Raw genomic sequence first — 18,124 nt, forward strand, 5'->3', positions numbered from 1 at the left:
GTATGAATGTTGCAGCAATCAAAGAGGGGGGTGGAGGATAGATGAGGACAGGAAGTAGAGCTGAAGACCAACAACACACACACACACACACACACACACACACACACACGCACTGACATGCAGTAATTTGGAGCAGTGTGTTGTTTTCTAATAGTCTGTGGGGAGCTGATGCAGGCAGCCAACTCTTCTGTTATGATCGCTTATTGATCCAACACACGCACACGCACACACAAGCACAAATGCCTGTGTGAATTTTGCAAAGACACACACGCATACAGCTGGTTGGAACACACACCCATGCAAATACAGGCAAAAAACGTCTAATCTAGATTTACAGTGCGCGCACACACACACACACACACACGACACATGACACACACGACACGAGACTTCACACACATGCACACAGCAGCTCAGATCGTCCCCTCATCACCATTCAGACCAGCACCTCCCCTCTTCTGCCTCACCATGACTCACCAATCAAACCAAACCAAACCATCACGGCGTCTGAGAGCAGCGAGCTGCCGCACTTAAGACCATTTACACACACACACCACACGCACACACACATCACGTGCACGCACACACACACACACACACGTGCACGCACACACACACACACACACACACACACACACACAGCTCTTTGTCTAATCTCCTGCTGTCGTTGGATGGAGGCTGGTCTGTGTTGAACTGGTTTCCAGCAGCAGCGGGCAGAGTGACAGACTGGGCTTGTCTCCATTAACTTAATTTAACTCACTGAAATCTGTCCAGTCAGACCAGTCTGCAGCGTGTGCAGCATCTGAACTGGAAAGAACGATTGGCTCATTTAATCTAAAAGGAGCTGCTGCAGTCAGCCCAGTATCATTTTCAGAGGAGGAGCTGGTGAGTCACAGAACGAAGTCCTCCAGCCTTAAGTGAACAATGAGACTGTTGCAGAAATGAGTCGGATGAACACTTTCTGATCTGCCCAGTACAACTACTTAGTGACGGGTCAAAGGAACCAACGCTGACTGTAAGAGACGGAAATAACAGCGGTCTTCAGGAACCGCTTTAAAAGCTTCCAGACTTCCTCAAGTAACCATCAAGAGGGCACTCTTAAGAACCTGCAGAACCTGTTTACAGACCCTCAGTTTCTTTAGGGATATCTGGATCCTTCTCAAACACACATGGGCAAAATATGGCGTGGGGGCTGGTTCTGGACCATCTCAATCCGGCCCCCAACGTCTCCATAAAAAATCAATGAGAGGTTAATGAATCTCAAGGTGAACGACTACAGTCTGCACTGCTATATAGCTTGCTTCCAACAGAGGGCGCTGTCTATGTTTCGTTTGCACAACAGGCCTCAAGTTGACTCTCGCTCACTCACCTCGAGTGACGAGTTGCAATAGTGGCTGTCAAGATGAAGACAACAAGATCTTCAACAGGTCAAGTTACAGATCACGACTGACTGAACACGTCCTCAGACACGACGCTCGGCTGTGAAGGACGTCTCAACTGTTCCCATTAGGCTCAACTACATGTGCAGGCTTTAATGTTGCTATTCATGAATGTCTCACAGTTATAATTCAGTCTCGTAGGTTAGATACAGTTACATCTGTGACGCAGAATATAAGTTAAAGTGGTCTCATACATGAAGTATAATAGTGTCATGTTTCCATGTTCTCCATGCCCGACAGGAATAATCTGAAAATGAATCTAAACGTGACACCTCTAGTATAAACTGTAGGCTACAATACATTATAGGATTGGTGATTTATAGTATATCATTTAGAGAATACTGAAGAGCCGAGATGAAGCTGACAGAAGACGGTGCTGAGAGAAAAATGTACCATTACAAATCCATCTGTGACTTCAGCACCACAGACAGCACCATGGATTTATCAATACACAGCTCAGTGAGGTACCGACAGATGCACCGGTCGATCGCCACTTTATAATGAGATGAGAGAGAGAGAAGGTCGTGTCACCTGCAGTGAGAGAAAAACTATGTTATAGTCAATGTTTGATTATGAACATATGATTGAATTTCCTTCATTAAAGGAAAGATTATAAAAATGTCTGTGGATGTCGTCAATTATAGTTCTGAGTAAGAAAGAATATCCGAATCAGCAGGTCCGACATTTATACAATCAGAACTGGCCAAGAAACGTGCAATCAGTGCCGATAAATGATCAATGAGTCAGTCAGACAAACATCCAACTGAACAACCTCTGCCCACAGATCACCTACTGACTGTAGGTTTCCACCAAGAACAACAGATTCTCTTCAAAAACTATCTCCTAGACCAGGTGGGTTACAGGATGTGGACCCATCCGTCCACCTTCAAGCTGTCTGAGAGGTTTAGTGGCTCTCTAACAACATCGGCCTCCTTCCTGCTTTGTGTCGGAGAGACAAGAGTCATTATTCACGCCAACCACAAGAGGTACCGTGCACAGAAACTTTAACAAGGTTCGTCTAAAACAATTGAACAAACTTCCAGCCCAGTTTCCCTCAGTATTTCTCTCATATGGACGATTCTGCACCTCGCGGTCTACATTCAGTGTCAAAGCAGGAAGATGTCCGATTGTGTGAATAAACGAGCGGACGGCAGAGCAACGTCGTTAAGACAAAGATTAAAGTAACGAAGAGTAAAGATGGACACCAGACAGTCGTGTTTTAGCCTCCTCTTCTCTTTTTTATTAACATAATAACAATATTTGTCTTGACCTAACTGTAGCTGTATAAACTCACACACTGTGTACGTATTGCAGACAAAAAGGTCCAATATCGATGTTCTTGTCTGGCAAAAAGACTTTTTTCTGAAGACAGACAGAATATCATGAGACAGGAACACTGTGAGATGCTCAAAGTTAATAGCAGATATTCAGTCAGTTTTATAAACACAGCATGTTCCTTCAAGATGTGATTTTTGCTCCTGATCACATTTCTTGTGATCTTCACTTCATATTGGTTTTCTCCATGAAAATGATAAAAAACAGATTAAATCTGCACTCTGCTCCAGAGACTCGTATCTGGCTTCAATCTGCCGCGGCCGTGAGAAACATGTCGACGTTGGTTATTTCAGTCGATTGTTTTTCCTTCAGTATCCGTCAGACTGTGACGGTTTCTCCGTTCAGCCGATTCTACAAACAGCTCGTTAGTATCTGTCGGTGGTGGTGACAGAAGCTGCTGCTGGATCTGTGACGACTGTACCGACTCCTGCTGAAGAGAAACAACTGACCAAAATAGAAAATGTGTCACTTCACCTTTAGATTCACCATCAGGCTGAAAAGAAAAAGCTAGTGTCGACATGCCACCTGTGATTTTAGACTCAACAGCAGGGATCTCATCTGTGAATTGTACTTTTCAGGGTACCAACAGCTGAATTATCAGGTCTTATTTATACGACTTTTACAAAATCTCTTCACCTTTTAAACATCATTTACAATTTAAAAGCTACAGACTGAACTTTGGGGGAAATGATGCACAAGACATCCAGCATGATGCAGCTATAAAAAAACATGGAGTCTTGAATAATTTAAAGCCTGTTGAGAAGTTTTCCCCCAAAGCTGCTTTACAATCAGTGTTTCTCACCATAACACACAGAGCGGATGCTGTCGAGCACATTTCCCTCCTCATAAAACATTACAAGGATGATTTAAAACGTGCAGAGTTCACAGACAGACAGGTGAACTAGCTCGCAGTCTTCTTCTTCCCTGCATTGTTTGGTGCGTTTCCACCACAGATCAGTGAATCACATCACCTGCATGATCGTATTTCAAACCATAACAGTGTCTCCATGGACATCAGTGTCTGTCCGTTTGTCCTCATCGTTGGTTCAGACTGAAATACATCAGTAACTATTGGATGGATTGTGATAAATGTGGTTCAGACATTCATTTTCCCTCCAACACTCTGGTTGAAAACCAAACAACCATTCACATCAGCCTCAGCTGGACTTTGTGCTGAGTGCTAAATAGCTAATGTTAGCATGCTAATAAAGCAAAGCTGTGCCTACGTAAAGCCTCAGAGCTGCAGAACAGCTGGAGACTTGATTTAGCATTTCACTTCCATAAAGTCGCTGTTTTCACAGGAGACGTCCGGACCTTTAGTCCCAAAAACCTGGATCCTACATTTCCCACAATGCCACTGGATAGTGTCTTTAAATAGAGCCAGTTCATTGATTGTTGGTATTTCAGCTGCACCAACAACATCATTTAACCTCTGTTGGGTTTTAAAACACTTTCAGTATTTCTGTCCTGCAGCCTGAGGACCAATCAGATAAACACAGCGCTGCCACTGAAGTCTGACTGGTGATGCTTACCCTGCACTCTCACATCATGTGCTATCTTAGCAAAAAGCAGCGCTGCAGTCCATTATTTCCCTCAGAAGAGGATAGAGAAGCAGTGCCGGCCCTGATGGGTGCACGCTCGGTGGGAAATGAAGCTTTTTATGATGTTGACCTTATTGGAGGTTCTGAAGATGAGACGGGCTGTGGACTGACCCGAGTACGCAGGGAAGAAAACATTAAAATGTAAAATATGAGGCAGATGACTCTCTGAATGTTAATTAATTTCAGAGAAGAAGCTGAAACCTGCAGCTGGTCGACAGTTTTAGAGATACTGCAGATAAACCACTGCAGTTTAATACAGAGAGGAGGAGGAGGAGGAGGAAGAGGGGGAAGAGGAAGAGAGGGGGGAGGAGGTGGTGGTGGGGGGTGGAGGAAGAGGAAGAGGAGGAACAGGTGGAGGAGAAGGAAGAGGAAAAGGAAGAGGGAGAGGATGAGGTGGAGATGGAGGAACAAATGAAGCTAGGAGAGGAGGAGGAGGAGGAGGAAGAGGAGGAGGGGGGAGAGGTGGAGGAGGGAGAGGAAGAGGAGGAACAGGCGGAGGAGAAGGAAGAGGAAGAGGAGGATGAGGAACAAATGAAGCGAGGAGAGGAGAAGTAATGGAGAAAAAGAGGAGGAGGAAGAAGAAGAAGAAAGGCGTCTGAGGAGGAACCTGCTGTAACGGCAGGGAGCTGTGAGTGTTTGAGCAGTTTTGTTTAAAAAATGATAATTAGTCTGGTTTTGATTTAAAATGAGATATTTTAAACTTGAATCATCAGCGTGTTAAATTTAAAACATCAGCACTGTGCAAATATCTTATTGTAATGTTTCATATCAGTGATCAGAAACACATTCCTGTTTCTTTAGTTTGCTCTGAGTTTCATTTGTCACCGTACATCCTGTCAGATGATTTACATCATGAAGTCGAGCTGTAACTGTGTCTTCCTGCTCTGCGTCTATTTATACTCTGTTTGCTCGTCGTTGTGTCTCCTGCTGCTGAGACGACCCAGTTTCCCCACAGGCTCAATCAACTTTCATCTCATTCAATTAACTTAACGTAATGACTGTGATTATAGATTCTTATTCACAGCAAAGAGAAGAGAAGTCGCACCAAGCAAAAGAAAACACTAACTTAAACATGAATACATTAGTAATGAGACTTAACATGCTGGTTCAAATGCACGTAGTCTGATCCTGACGTCACGTAGTCTGATCCTGATGTCACGTAGTCTGATCCTGACATCACGTATAATCTGATCCTGACATCACGTATAATCTGATCCTGACGTCACGTAATCTGATCCTGACGTCACGTAGTCTGATCCTGACATCACGTATAATCTGATCCTGACATCACGTAGTCTGAGCCTGACGTCACGTAATCTGATCCTGACATCACGTATAATCTGATCCTGACATCACGTAGTCTGAGCCTGACGTCGCGTAATCTGATCCTGACATCACGTAGTCTGATCCTGACGTCACGTAATCTGATCCTGACATCACGTAGTCTGATCCTGACATCACGTAGTCTGATCCTGACGTCACGTAGTCTGATCCTGACATCACGTAATCTGATCCTGACGTCACGTAGTCTGATCCTGACGTCACGTGTAATCTGATCCTGACATCACGTAGTCTGAGCCTGACGTCACGTAATCTGATCCTGACATCACGTATAATCTGATCCTGACGTCACGTAATCTGATCCTGAAGTCACGTAGTCTGATCCTGACATCACGTATAATCTGATCCTGACGTCACATAGTTTGATCCTGACGTCACGTGTAATCTGATCCTGACGTCACGTGTAATCTGATCCTGACGTCACGTAGTCTGATCCTGACATCACGTATAATCTGATCCTGACATCACGTAGTCTGATCCTGACATCACGTATAATCTGATCCTGACATCACGTATAATCTGATCCTGACATCACATTAGTCTGATCCTGACGTCACGTGTAATCTGATCCTGACATCACGTAGTCTGATCCTGACGTCACGTAGTCTGATCCTGACATCACGTATAATCTGATCCTGACATCACATTAGTCTGATCCTGACGTCACGTAATCTGATCCTGACATCACGTATAATCTGATCCTGACATCACATTAGTCTGATCCTGACGTCACGTGTAATCTGATCCTGACATCACGTAGTCTGATCCTGACGTCACGTAATCTGATCCTGACGTCACGTAATCTGATCCTGACGTCACGTAATCTGATCCTGACGTCACGTAGTCTGATCCTGACATCACGTGTAATCTGATCCTGACATCACGTAGTCTGATCATGATATCACGTAGTCTGATCCTGACATCACGTGTAATCTGATCCTGACATCACGTAGTCTGATCCTGACGTCACGTAATCTGATCCTGACGTCACGTAGTCTGATCCTGACGTCACGTGTAATCTGATCCTGACGTCACGTAGTCTGATCCTGACATCACGTAGTCTGATCCTGACATCACGTAGTCTGATCATGACATCACGTATAATCTGATCCTGACATCACGTATAATCTGATCCTGACATCACGTGTAATCTGATCCTGACATCACAGTCTGATCCTGACATCACGTATAGTCTGATCCTGACATCACGTATAATCTGATCCTGACATCACGTATAATCTGATCCTGACATCACGTAGTCTGATCCTGACATCACGTAGTCTGATCCTGACATCACGTATAATCTGATCCTGACATCACGTATAATCTGATCCTGACATCACAGTCTGATCCTGACATCACGTATAGTCTGATCCTGACATCACGTAGTCTGATCCTGACATCACAGTCTGATCCTGACATCACGTATAGTCTGATCCTGACATCACGTAGTCTGATCCTGACATCACAGTCTGATCATGACATCACATAGTCTGATCCTGACATCACATAATCTGATCCTGACATCACATAATCTGATCCTGACATCACGTAGTCTGATCCTGATCACAGTCACATAAACAGGCACAGTAGCGAGTTTAGAAAACAAGGCCAGAGAGAGAACAGAAAGAGATTCATCGTCCTCTCAAGGACAGCTGTATCACCTGAGGCGGGAGACACTGGATTTTAATAAACTTCAAAAGGGGCCGCGTGTGTGTGTGTGTGTGTGTGTGTGTGTGTGTGTGTGTGTGTGTGTGTGTGAGCAGAATAATAAGCAGGTTGTAGTTTGACTTCCTGCAGCAGCTGGAGGGTCAGAGTTCACCAGCTGGGATTCTAACCGACAACCTCAAAATCACCGGCCTCGCTCGCCCTGTGTGGATACAGAACACTCTCTCTCTGTCTCTCCGTCACAGGGAGCACGATTGTGTGTGTGTGTGTGTGTGTGTGTGTGTGTTTCTGTCTGAAGAAGGCCACACCAATCAGGTCAAGGACAGTGCAGCTGAGGAATCGAGCGGCTTCTCTAACACACACAAACACACAGCTAGCCTATTATCACAGTGTGTGTGTGTGTGTGTGTGTGTGTTGCATACCGATGCTGCTCTGCAGACATACTGTATGTGTGCTACTTTAATAAACACCCACAACTCTCAATAATAAAACATAACAAATAATCAATTTATAGATCTAATAAATGAACGAACGCGGAGCTGTAGTGATGACGTATGTTTGCAGCTAACTGAAGTTAGCATCTCGCTGGTTCCTCTGTGGGATTATTGAACTGGATTTTGGATTAAATGTGTAGCAGTAAAAAGCTAATGTTAGCCTACAAACAGACGACATCACAGTCACATGACTTAAACGTCTCCACCACTGAGCGTCTTACTGCACAATTACCATCCAGGTTTTCTATAAACTGATCAATGCACAAGTTGTAAAGTCAGAGTCAGAACAGTGTGTAACTAAAGTGGCCTGTAAAGACGGACTAGTGAGCAGATGAGTCTCCGTGTTCGCTGTGAGGACGTTTAATGTCCCCATTTTACTCCTCTGCATCCATCCATCACTTTTATGTTTACATGTTTTAATGTCTTCTTTCACCGTCTGTGTGGGTCCTGCTCATGGTTGAGTTATAAAATCCTCTCTTGTGATTGGCTAACCAGCAGCAAAGGAGGTCGTACCAGCTTCTGGTTCAGAGGTAGTTGGTGGAGAAAGCTTCAGAGAACAGAAACTAGACTGTTAGACTTCAGTCGGCCCGCCTGGTTACAAGTAACATCGTTTCATGTGATGTGGTCACAAACTATAAAAGGTCCGACAGCTTCGATCCAATGAAGATCTGCTCAGGAACCAAAGGGCAGATTGGATCAGAGCTTTCAGACTGACGCACACACACACAGACACACACACACACATTACTGTGTGATTGACAGCTCTAAAAAAGAGGCAGAGATGTTTTTATAGATGACAGAAACAGGCGTGTGTGTGTGTCTGTGTGTGTCCTCCACCTGACATCAGTGAGATGTTTCCTGCACATTTCTCCTGTTGTGTTTCTTCTTCTGTCTCTTTACTCTGTCTGTCTGTCTGTCTGTCTGTTGCCAGCCAATGAATCCTGATGATGTCACCGTCAGACTGCTCATGTAGCGCCACCAACAGGTCAGATTTAATGACACAACTCCGTCCAGCTCAGCCACACATCCACACCTGAATTATGATTTTCAATTATTATTATTATAATATAATATCTTCACTGTAGTTACAGGGTAGTATGAGGCTTGTTTCTAACACATTTCTATGTATGTATATATAGTTGTCATATTATAGTTTAATGCACATTTTTATCATTTTTTTAACATGTGAAAACATTTTCATATTTTTGTAATAATTTCTTGATGCTGTAACATTTCTGTTGTAGAAGAACTGGAACGTGATCAGATTTCCTTCTCTGGGATCAATTAAGTATTTATAATTCTGATGAGTCTCATCTTCTTCATCTCAGTTCTGCCGTCGCTGTGTTCTGAGTCCAGCTCGGACTGATGAAACTATTCCAGTCTGTCGGCACACAGCTGAGGTGACCTCCACGCGATGACAACAACATGACTTGCCCTCTAGCGCCACCATCAGGAAAGAGTTTTTACATTTATACATTTAATCAGACTTGTTTGAGAGAACTAATAGTTGTGTTGTCATTTTTCATGAGACATAATCTCTGTAGCTAAAATGAGATCTGATCTTACATCTGAATTACAGATTGAGTGAAGGAACATTATCGCCGGACTCAAACTCTCTGAGGCTGTCAAATATGATAACATCTGAAGAATATATCTGGCTTAATGCCTCCAGATATTTACACAGTGTGTTATTAAGTTTACAAGCACCTCAGTGAAAAAGAAACATGAGACATAAGAAAATAATTTGACCACATGCAGTCAGAGTCTGATGTTCTGAGCAGAGCCTGCAGATATTTACTGTGCTGCTGCTGCTGCTCACAGAAAAACAACCTGAAACAGCATCTGGAATTGAATTGAATCATTTATTATTGTTGCAGCAGCCGATATAATTTTTCAGCAGGAATATAAATGAGACATCAAACCAAAGGAGAAGACGAGGCAGCAGGACGGAGGGAGAGACGAGCAGCAGCGATCAGCACCATCACCAAAACAAATTCATCATGACGAGCGATTCTGCTGCGAGCGCTTGTTCCCTCCTCGTGCACCACACGCCGACACAAACAGCACTTTATTGGATTTGTGTCAAATTCGTATGAGATTACAGATTTTTAAAACAGCCCTCAGACCCACCGCACACCGGCTGCTTGGCCTGAAGAGTTTAACTCTATTTCAGTCTCACGCATTTCATTAATATGTGTTTGTTGTTTTCCAACGACTAATAGATCAGCTCACAAAATCACACAGCTGGATTTAAACAAAACATCAACAGGAAGTCATAAAACCACCGGACAGATGCTCCATCCCTCTCTACAGCAAACATGATCCGTTTGAGTTTCATCAGCTGTGATTCAGTCAAATTATCTGTGTTCAACTCTGCGTTTAAAAGCCATGACGCCATTTTAACGAGGATGACTGGAGGGATCACAGACTACCTGCCTCTAGGAGGGACTGAATCCTGTCCCAGAATTCATTTATCACGTTAACACATTGAATCTGACGGAGACTTTAGTTTATGTTCATTATAACAGAAAGTTTAATTCAGTAAAAACAAGTTCTCGTGTGTTTTGGCACTTTTGTCATATCTGCTGAATAAAACTAACAATTTAAATAAACTTTAACAGGAGCTCTGATACATCACAGGATTTATTCCTAATTTACAAATAAAATGGCCTCTTCAGTTTTATTCAGGGATTCTCTACATTAAAGTTTCTTCCTCATATTACAGACCATATTTCACCAAATCCAGGTCACCTGATGATATTAATCCGGCTCCTCTGCTAAGTTTTGCAGCAGTTTCATGTTGGGAATTTTTAGGATTTGGTCAGTAAAAATGACAGAAACACAGACATGCAGAGAAAAGTCCTGAATCACAACAGATCAGCAGTGAAATCCAGTATTCAGGATTTAGACATTTGTAGTTTGCTAACATTATTTCCACTTGCTACAGAATATTGTTGCTACATCAGCTTACAGCTAAAAGATCAGCAAATCCTGCTGATCCATCGAAGAGATTACAATAAAAACAAGAAAATAAATAGATTGGTACAGAAGTCCAGAAGACAGAAGTTAAATCCACCCGAGTACGATCAGAATAATTCTGTCTGATGAATCAACAGGAACAAAATATCTTCCACCAATCAGCTCATTCGGCTCCCTGACCCATGATCACCACAACCTCATTAAAAACCAGAAGCAAATCAGCTCCACCCACAGACAATCACACCCTCCAATCAGCAGCCAGAAAAAAAAACAAACCCTCACAGCCCCGTCCGCCGGCTTCAGACGCACCAAACCAAACGCACCCAGACCAGAGGGAGGCAGAGGCAGCGAGAAAACCCCAAAATCCAGAGAAAGAAGAGACGGAAGAGACAGAAGAGAGAAGAAAGTAAACAAAGACGTCCTCCACTATGTGCTGTGACCGGCCTACAGACGGGACGGAGGGACTGCTGGTTCAAACAAGGCCTGCGAAGACAGAAACACACACATTAACTCAACTGCAGGCTGAGAGCACAACAACACACAGAGACACAGAGACACAGAGACACTGAGACACTGAGACACTGAGACACTGAGACACTGAGACTGTCCTCTGGGATACAGTGAGGTACTGAGTAACTGACTTAAACTCAGGCCCGGTTACGACCCGTTATCAACATCCGTCCTCAGTGACCTCCTGTGATGTGATGTCACTTCCTGCTCTGTATGAAACAAACCCGTCCATCACTGGGACAAACAGACTCCATGTTTCTACTCAAAGACAGAAAGAAGTTCATGCAGAACATTTGCTGAATTTACAAGAAGGAACAAATAAGTCAGAATCAGTCAGAGACAGAGTTTCACACAGTTTATAAAGTGTCTCCAACTCAACAACTCACTAAACTGACACATTTGTTAAGGGAGTCTGGGGACAAAGAAGTCGCCTATACTGGTTACTGTTTAGTGTATCTGTAAAATGTGACATGTTTAGATCAATAAAATGTTTCTTCTTTCATAAATTGAGTGTAAATGGTGAAATCAGTGTAAACAGTGTGTTCAAACAGCTGCTACATGTTGGCAGGTAAGCACCAGAGCTGGAAATCAGTTTTTAAAAGACCAGTAGTGAGTCCTGTCAGAGGGCAGGAGCTCTTGTTTGTGACATGTGGGAGGGAAAATGAAAAGAAGTGTGTTGGTGCACTAACGTTACGTCCTGGTTATTATTTTATATTAAACCTGCTCAGTGAGGTGGTTTAACTTCACCATGTTTCTGTCCTGATGCAGCCACAGAGGGAAAGAAGAGACAGAGAGCTCTGCTGAGATTCAGAGAGAGAGTTTGGCCAGAGACGAAAAAACTGACAATAATTGCAGAATTACTGACTGCTATTTGGCAGAGACCACTGACACACACACACACACACACACACACACACACACACACACACACACACACACACACACACACACACACACACACACACACACACACACACACACACACACACTCTACACTGTCCATACTGTCTACTTCCTGTGTGTCCGTCCTGCAGACCGGTCCCTCTTCTGTTGCTCTTTATCTGAATCGGGCTCTGAGGACAGAGGCTGAAGCTCAATAAAGAACTCTGAGTAAATTTGTTGTACTGGACAGAAGAAATAAAGTTGTCTTCAGTTTACAAACTTTACGGTTATTGAGAGTCAAAAGTGAAAACACACAAAGGACGAGAGTAAATCGTCTCCTTGATCTCCGACATCACAGTAAAGAAACTGAGGCACAAACAAACGTCTCACTGAACATTAAGGTTCGATCAGCTGAACAGCTGAAGATCGACATGAACTAATCTGTCTGTATGTCTGAATCTACAATTAGTTATTCATTAATTTTTAATTATAATAAATATTGTTATTCAATCTTCAATTAATCAGCGGATTATTTTATCAATTGTTCATTAAGTGGTTTAGTCTATAAAAACAGAGATTCAGTTTAAAAAGATAGAAAACAAATTCTCACTGGTGACGAACTGGAACCAGAGAAACCTTCTGCCTCAAAAAATCATTTTAACGATGAATTGATGATCAAAATAGCGAATCTATTAATCAACTAGTCACATGAGGATTCATGTTTTTGACATTTTGAATAATGTTTCAATGCTTGAAATTACTTTAGACATTATTTATTTAATTATCTATTCACAAATTCAATTTGTTGAAGCTGCTCATTTATCAAATATGTTTTGGATTTTTCATCTTATCATGAAGGAAAATATAAAAACTTGAGTCAAATGACCTGTTGGGAGTAAAAAACATCACTGGAGGATGAAGTGAAGCTAAAACTCTGAAAACATGAAATAAAGCCGCAGATGAGACGAACAGAGTCCTGAATAAAACATGAAAGAGGAGGAACATTTAATAAAGAGTAGAAGAAGAACGCATCATGAACAGTCTCTATAAATCAAACTGTAATCTGTTGGAGGTTTCAGCCAGAACTCCATTAACCCGACGCTCGTTTGCTGCCATCCAGCAGAGACGAAGCTGCAGCTGCTCGTTCATCAACATCATGATGAGACGGGACGATACAACTGTGTCTGAGGGCTGCAGGCGCCCCCCACAGGCTGCACTGCTCATTACAGCACCACAAACCACTGATTTTGCTTTTCTTAAAACCATAAGCCACATATTTATTTATTCATTTATTTATTCATTCATTCTTCAGCCATACTTGTACTTTTAAGAAACAGGAAGCAGTGACGTCAGAAAACAAGGTGAACAGTTTTCAGGCTGGACGTCTGCAGCTTCAGATTTATGTCATGTGTTGTGAGCGCGATAAAAAATGCACATTAAATTATTTCACGCACAGATATTAACTACAACTCGCTCAAGATAAATCCACACACACAAATTCAACAACCCAGAGCTGTGAGAGAGAAACTAAACACAGGGAGAGACAAAGACTGACACCTGTGTGTTCAGAAATACAAGCAGCGAGCGACAAAGCGTCACATGTAGATGGAAACACGTCACCAAACCCGACCTCAAAAACCAAGATGGCTCCACACAGCTGTTTAATATGGATCTTCACAAAGTGAGTTTTTTAGCCTTACGTCGTGTGCCCTGTTCTCATTGGCTCACAGTGGGTATCTCATCTCTTGTTACTTTAAACAGAGATGATTTTTATTTTTGCTGATCATCACTGCTCCTGTCCTGAATGCTGACTTATTAATGTAACTCAGACCACAAACTTTTCCAAAAACCTAACCGAGTATTTTTGTTAACTGAATCTAACCTCAGAGTTTTATTTCCTAACTCTCACCAGGTGGTTTTATAACCGGACTGCGACTGAGACGTGGAAATATTATTTTAAATACCTGAAAACTATAAATTCATTAAAGTGTAGTAAACAGCCAGACGGACGTCTGACATACGGGACGGACGGACGTCTGTCTGTCTGTGGACACGTTACGACAGCGTGATGTGTTTCATCAACAGCTGACCCGACCAGAACCGCTGGTCCGACCTGTTGTACTGGAGCGTGGTCAACTTGAGTATGACATCATTCCAAACTCCGACTAAACATTCAGCTGCAGGATTAAAGGTTCATTCCGCTCTAACTGAGTGTGTGTGGCAGCAGGTTGTGTTTGGACTGATGCAGGAGTGTGTGACTTTTGGCTTCGTGTTGTGTTACTGACCTTTGGCCTGCTCCAGGTCAGAGTTCAGCTCCTGTTCTGATTGGTTGGGAGGTCTGTAGGGCGGGGGCTGTCTCGGAGGGGGCGGGGCTGCAGCTGGTGTCTATAGAGGAAACAAACAAAGTCAGTCACTGTGTGTCTTCACAGAACGTCACAGGTGTTTTGTGAGTCTGTGATGTGTTTGATGTGCGACTCCAGGCTGAACCCCTGCAGCTGTGTGTGTGTGTTGGAGCTGTGCTGCCCTCTGCTGGACTCTACAGGACTCACAGTTTGGTGTTAGTGGATTGGACAGTGGCCTGTTGTTGTTTTGTTTGTGATGGATGTGAAGATACAGGAGAGGAGATGTTCATCCATCTCTTCACAGAGCTCATTGAGTCGGTGAGTTAAATAAAACACCGGTGAGTCTGTGGAGCGTAAACTAAGAATGAGGTGGTTCCTTTTCTTACCGGAGACTCTGTCCTCGTTGCTCTGTGTTTACTGTGGCTGGGAGCTGTTACAGACACAGGCTGAAACACACACAGAATGTGAGACTTGAGTGTGTATCACATTTAAAGTCTGTGTTAATCACAGTGTATCTGACCCATGTGTAGTCTGTGTGTGCGCTCAGTGTGTGTGTTAAACCCCGTCAGATGTCTGTTTGTCAGTGTCAGAGATATTTACAGACACAGTGAGCTCCTACTCTACTTTAAATCCCCTCCTTGTATTTTAAAGTGGATCTTTATTAGCTCACTTTCATATTTGACTTTTGTGTGAAAATGTTGTTGCTAATCTGATGGATGCTAACATGCTAACACCAACATTTAGGCCAATCTGGGAGCTAATGTGATGGCAGAAGCAACTAAAAGCATCATGAGAGAAAGACCCTGCAACGTCAGCTACAGACAGGTTCTGCTTTTGTTAGCCTATATTTGTGTACATTTAATCAGATGTTCTCCATTCAAACTGTGCTGAATGAGCTGTTGGTGGCTGCTGTTTGCAGTGTGCTCATGGACATACAGACAACCGTCACTGGGTCACTTTGAGACTGAAGGAAAGTTAAAAACATGAAGATTCTCAGGGGAGTTCTGCAGAGTCTTTTTCTCAGATTTCTAAGTGGATTCATGGACGCTGAGAGGATGACATGATGGACATCAGAGATAAAGAAATCCTCAGAAAGTGGAAGACAGAATCAGATCAACATGTGTTTCATGTCCATGTTTGAAACACTCAGTCGGACACTGACCCGCGGAGTAGCTGACAGGCTCTGGACGATGAAGACGACGGGACTCGGAGCTGATTTGATGGCACTGACTGCCTCCTCGTGACTGGCAGCATGTAGGTCAACACCTGACACCTGTGCACACACACACACACACACACACACACCGGACAATATTAAGATATGAAGTCAAGCCATCTCAGGTGTGACAGGCGGAGTCACCTGCTGAACATCAGTATCTGTGGACAGAGTCCTACCTCCAGGATCTTGTCTCCGGTCTTCAGACACTGAGTCTTGGCTGCAGGACTGTTGGGTAAAACCTGCTTGATGAAGATTCCCTTCAGTTCCTCTCCGTTCCTCAGACGCTTGATGACGTGTCGACCTCCCACGATGCTCAGACCCAAAGACTGACCCTCCTCAGGCCACACCTCCACCCTGAGGGGCAGAAATACTGGTTATTACCCCCCAAAGACTACTCCTGGTGCTCAGAGAGACACACAGCCACTGTAACACCAAACATGAGACAGACAAACATCAGTAATCTTTCATACAGTATTATCTCAGTCATTACAACACACCCACTGTTGGGTCACCGGGTGCCTGAATACAAGGTGGCCTCATATTAAAGATGGCGGCAGACGGCTTGTGATGTTTCACAAGTTTTCAGCTCCCTGTATTCAGGACAGGTTGGAAGCTAAATGTCTTAAAGAGCAAAAAGTCCTCAAACACCTGATGGACTTCTTGTCTAAACGTCCCCGAGCTGGTTGTCTCTGTTGTAAAGACCTCAGCCCGTCACATTTGGACCTTTAGGGGACTGTGACCTGATGTCACAAATGAAAATCCGAGCCGCTGTGACTGAGAAAACTTAAGTGAACTTATTCTGAGGCATATCCCTTTGAATTGTTTTTCAAATTAAGAGCAGAAAAGATAAAACTTTATTGATCCCAAAAGAAAACCTTGTGCCAGAGAACGCTCAGAAACATAAGTATAAAAAACAAATATACAATAAACTACCAAAAAAAAATGTAAAAGGAATAAATCGTGCAAAATAGAACAACAAAAAATAAAATAATAAAAACTTAAATAGAAAGGTCCACCGTTGTTAAATGGGACGGTCTAGCCTTCGGAGCATTTCCTGGTTGCGTCACCGGATGTTCCCGCCCCTCACCCTTACGTCACGATTTCTGCCGCCCAGGCCCGCGAAAGTGACGATCTACACCACTTGATGTCGCCATTTCCCTTCTTTCTTTCTTCTGTTTCGGGTGCGCAAAGGATCTTGGGATATGGGAGGCCGCGAAGGATAGCAGCGGTGCGTCCTCCAAAAAGAGGGAAGGAAGGCTGCATTTGAAGGAGCCTTCGAATTGGGACAGCCTTCGCCTGGGGTTGTGACGTAATTGGCCTTCAAATGCGCCCTTCGAAGGCTGCAGCCCCTGAATTGAGACACAGCCTGTGTGTGTGTGTGTGTGTTACCTGCGGGGCGGTCCCCAGTGACTGAAGGCAGGTGTTTCCTCTCCCTCCCCCTCCTCTCTTTCAGGAAGATCACTGTGGACACATATTGATCTTTTAGTAACTAATTAAAACACTGATGATCAATACTCATGATGTGAACTGTGTTTGTGTCACTACTGAGTTTAATGTTCCAACAACTGAACACATGAAGCCTTTCTAACAGTGAGGGACTCCAGGTAAACAACACTAATTCTGGGATCTGTTATCATGTTTTATGTTTTCATGCGTTTAATAATTAGCTTCTTAAATAAACTAAACTAAACCACACACACACACACACACACACACACACACACACACACACACACACACACACACACACACACACACACACACACACACACACACACACACACACACACAGTTAGCTGCAGGTTTCTAACTAGCTGCAGGTGAAGCAGGTCTCCTACCCTCCTCTGATTGGTAGAGAGGCTCCTCCCTGGCTCCGCCTCTTCCTCCTCTGTGTGTCAATCATCCTGACGGACCTCCACAGGAAGAAAACGACAACACGTTTTTTTTTAATCAAAGATGTTTGACTGATCGGATTCACCTGTAAACTACGTGACACTTCTGTTCTCTCTTCTCTGGTGGACATCTTTACGTGAACCTCTCACAAACTCAAGATCCCAAAGTTTCATAAGATACCAAATCCATCGAGGATTAATTTTAGGGAAAACTTTCCACAAATGATGCAGGATACATTTACAATATCACCACCAGGTGCATCATGCAGCCAAAGAGTAGAGTGATTAAAAACCTTAAAAATAAAGATAATCAGAAGTAAAACTGTGCCACTGTTGAAATGTTCAGTTCAAGTTTACAAATTAAAACTTGCAGTAAAGTTTAATTTAAACATTCATCAATAAAAACAGGCCGATGAACAAAT

General features: G+C 43.4%; 1 protein-coding gene across 5 annotated transcripts in view; it reads right to left on the reverse strand.

Moving 5' to 3' along the window:
• The window catches only part of patj (PATJ crumbs cell polarity complex component), a 110,542-nt gene that overhangs the window by 47,610 nt on the left and 44,808 nt on the right, over positions 1 to 18,124 (reverse strand). For 4 of the 5 annotated variants that reach the window (XM_073476109.1, XM_073476111.1, XM_073476110.1 and 1 more), the window contains exons 24-29: positions 17,649 to 17,723; positions 17,200 to 17,271; positions 15,987 to 16,164; positions 15,754 to 15,864; positions 14,978 to 15,037; positions 14,535 to 14,634 (exon numbers count right to left, since the gene is read on the reverse strand). In XM_073476109.1, coding sequence (XP_073332210.1) covers positions 14,535 to 14,634; positions 14,978 to 15,037; positions 15,754 to 15,864; positions 15,987 to 16,164; positions 17,200 to 17,271; positions 17,649 to 17,723 — 596 coding nt within the window. The remainder of the gene's footprint in view (positions 1 to 14,534; positions 14,635 to 14,977; positions 15,038 to 15,753; positions 15,865 to 15,986; positions 16,165 to 17,199; positions 17,272 to 17,648; positions 17,724 to 18,124) is intronic. The other variant, XM_073476112.1, reaches the window with a different exon arrangement.

Source organism: Pagrus major, chromosome 11 (assembly GCF_040436345.1).
Source record: "Pagrus major chromosome 11, Pma_NU_1.0".
In the NCBI taxonomy this organism is placed as follows: Eukaryota; Metazoa; Chordata; class Actinopteri; order Spariformes; family Sparidae; genus Pagrus; species Pagrus major.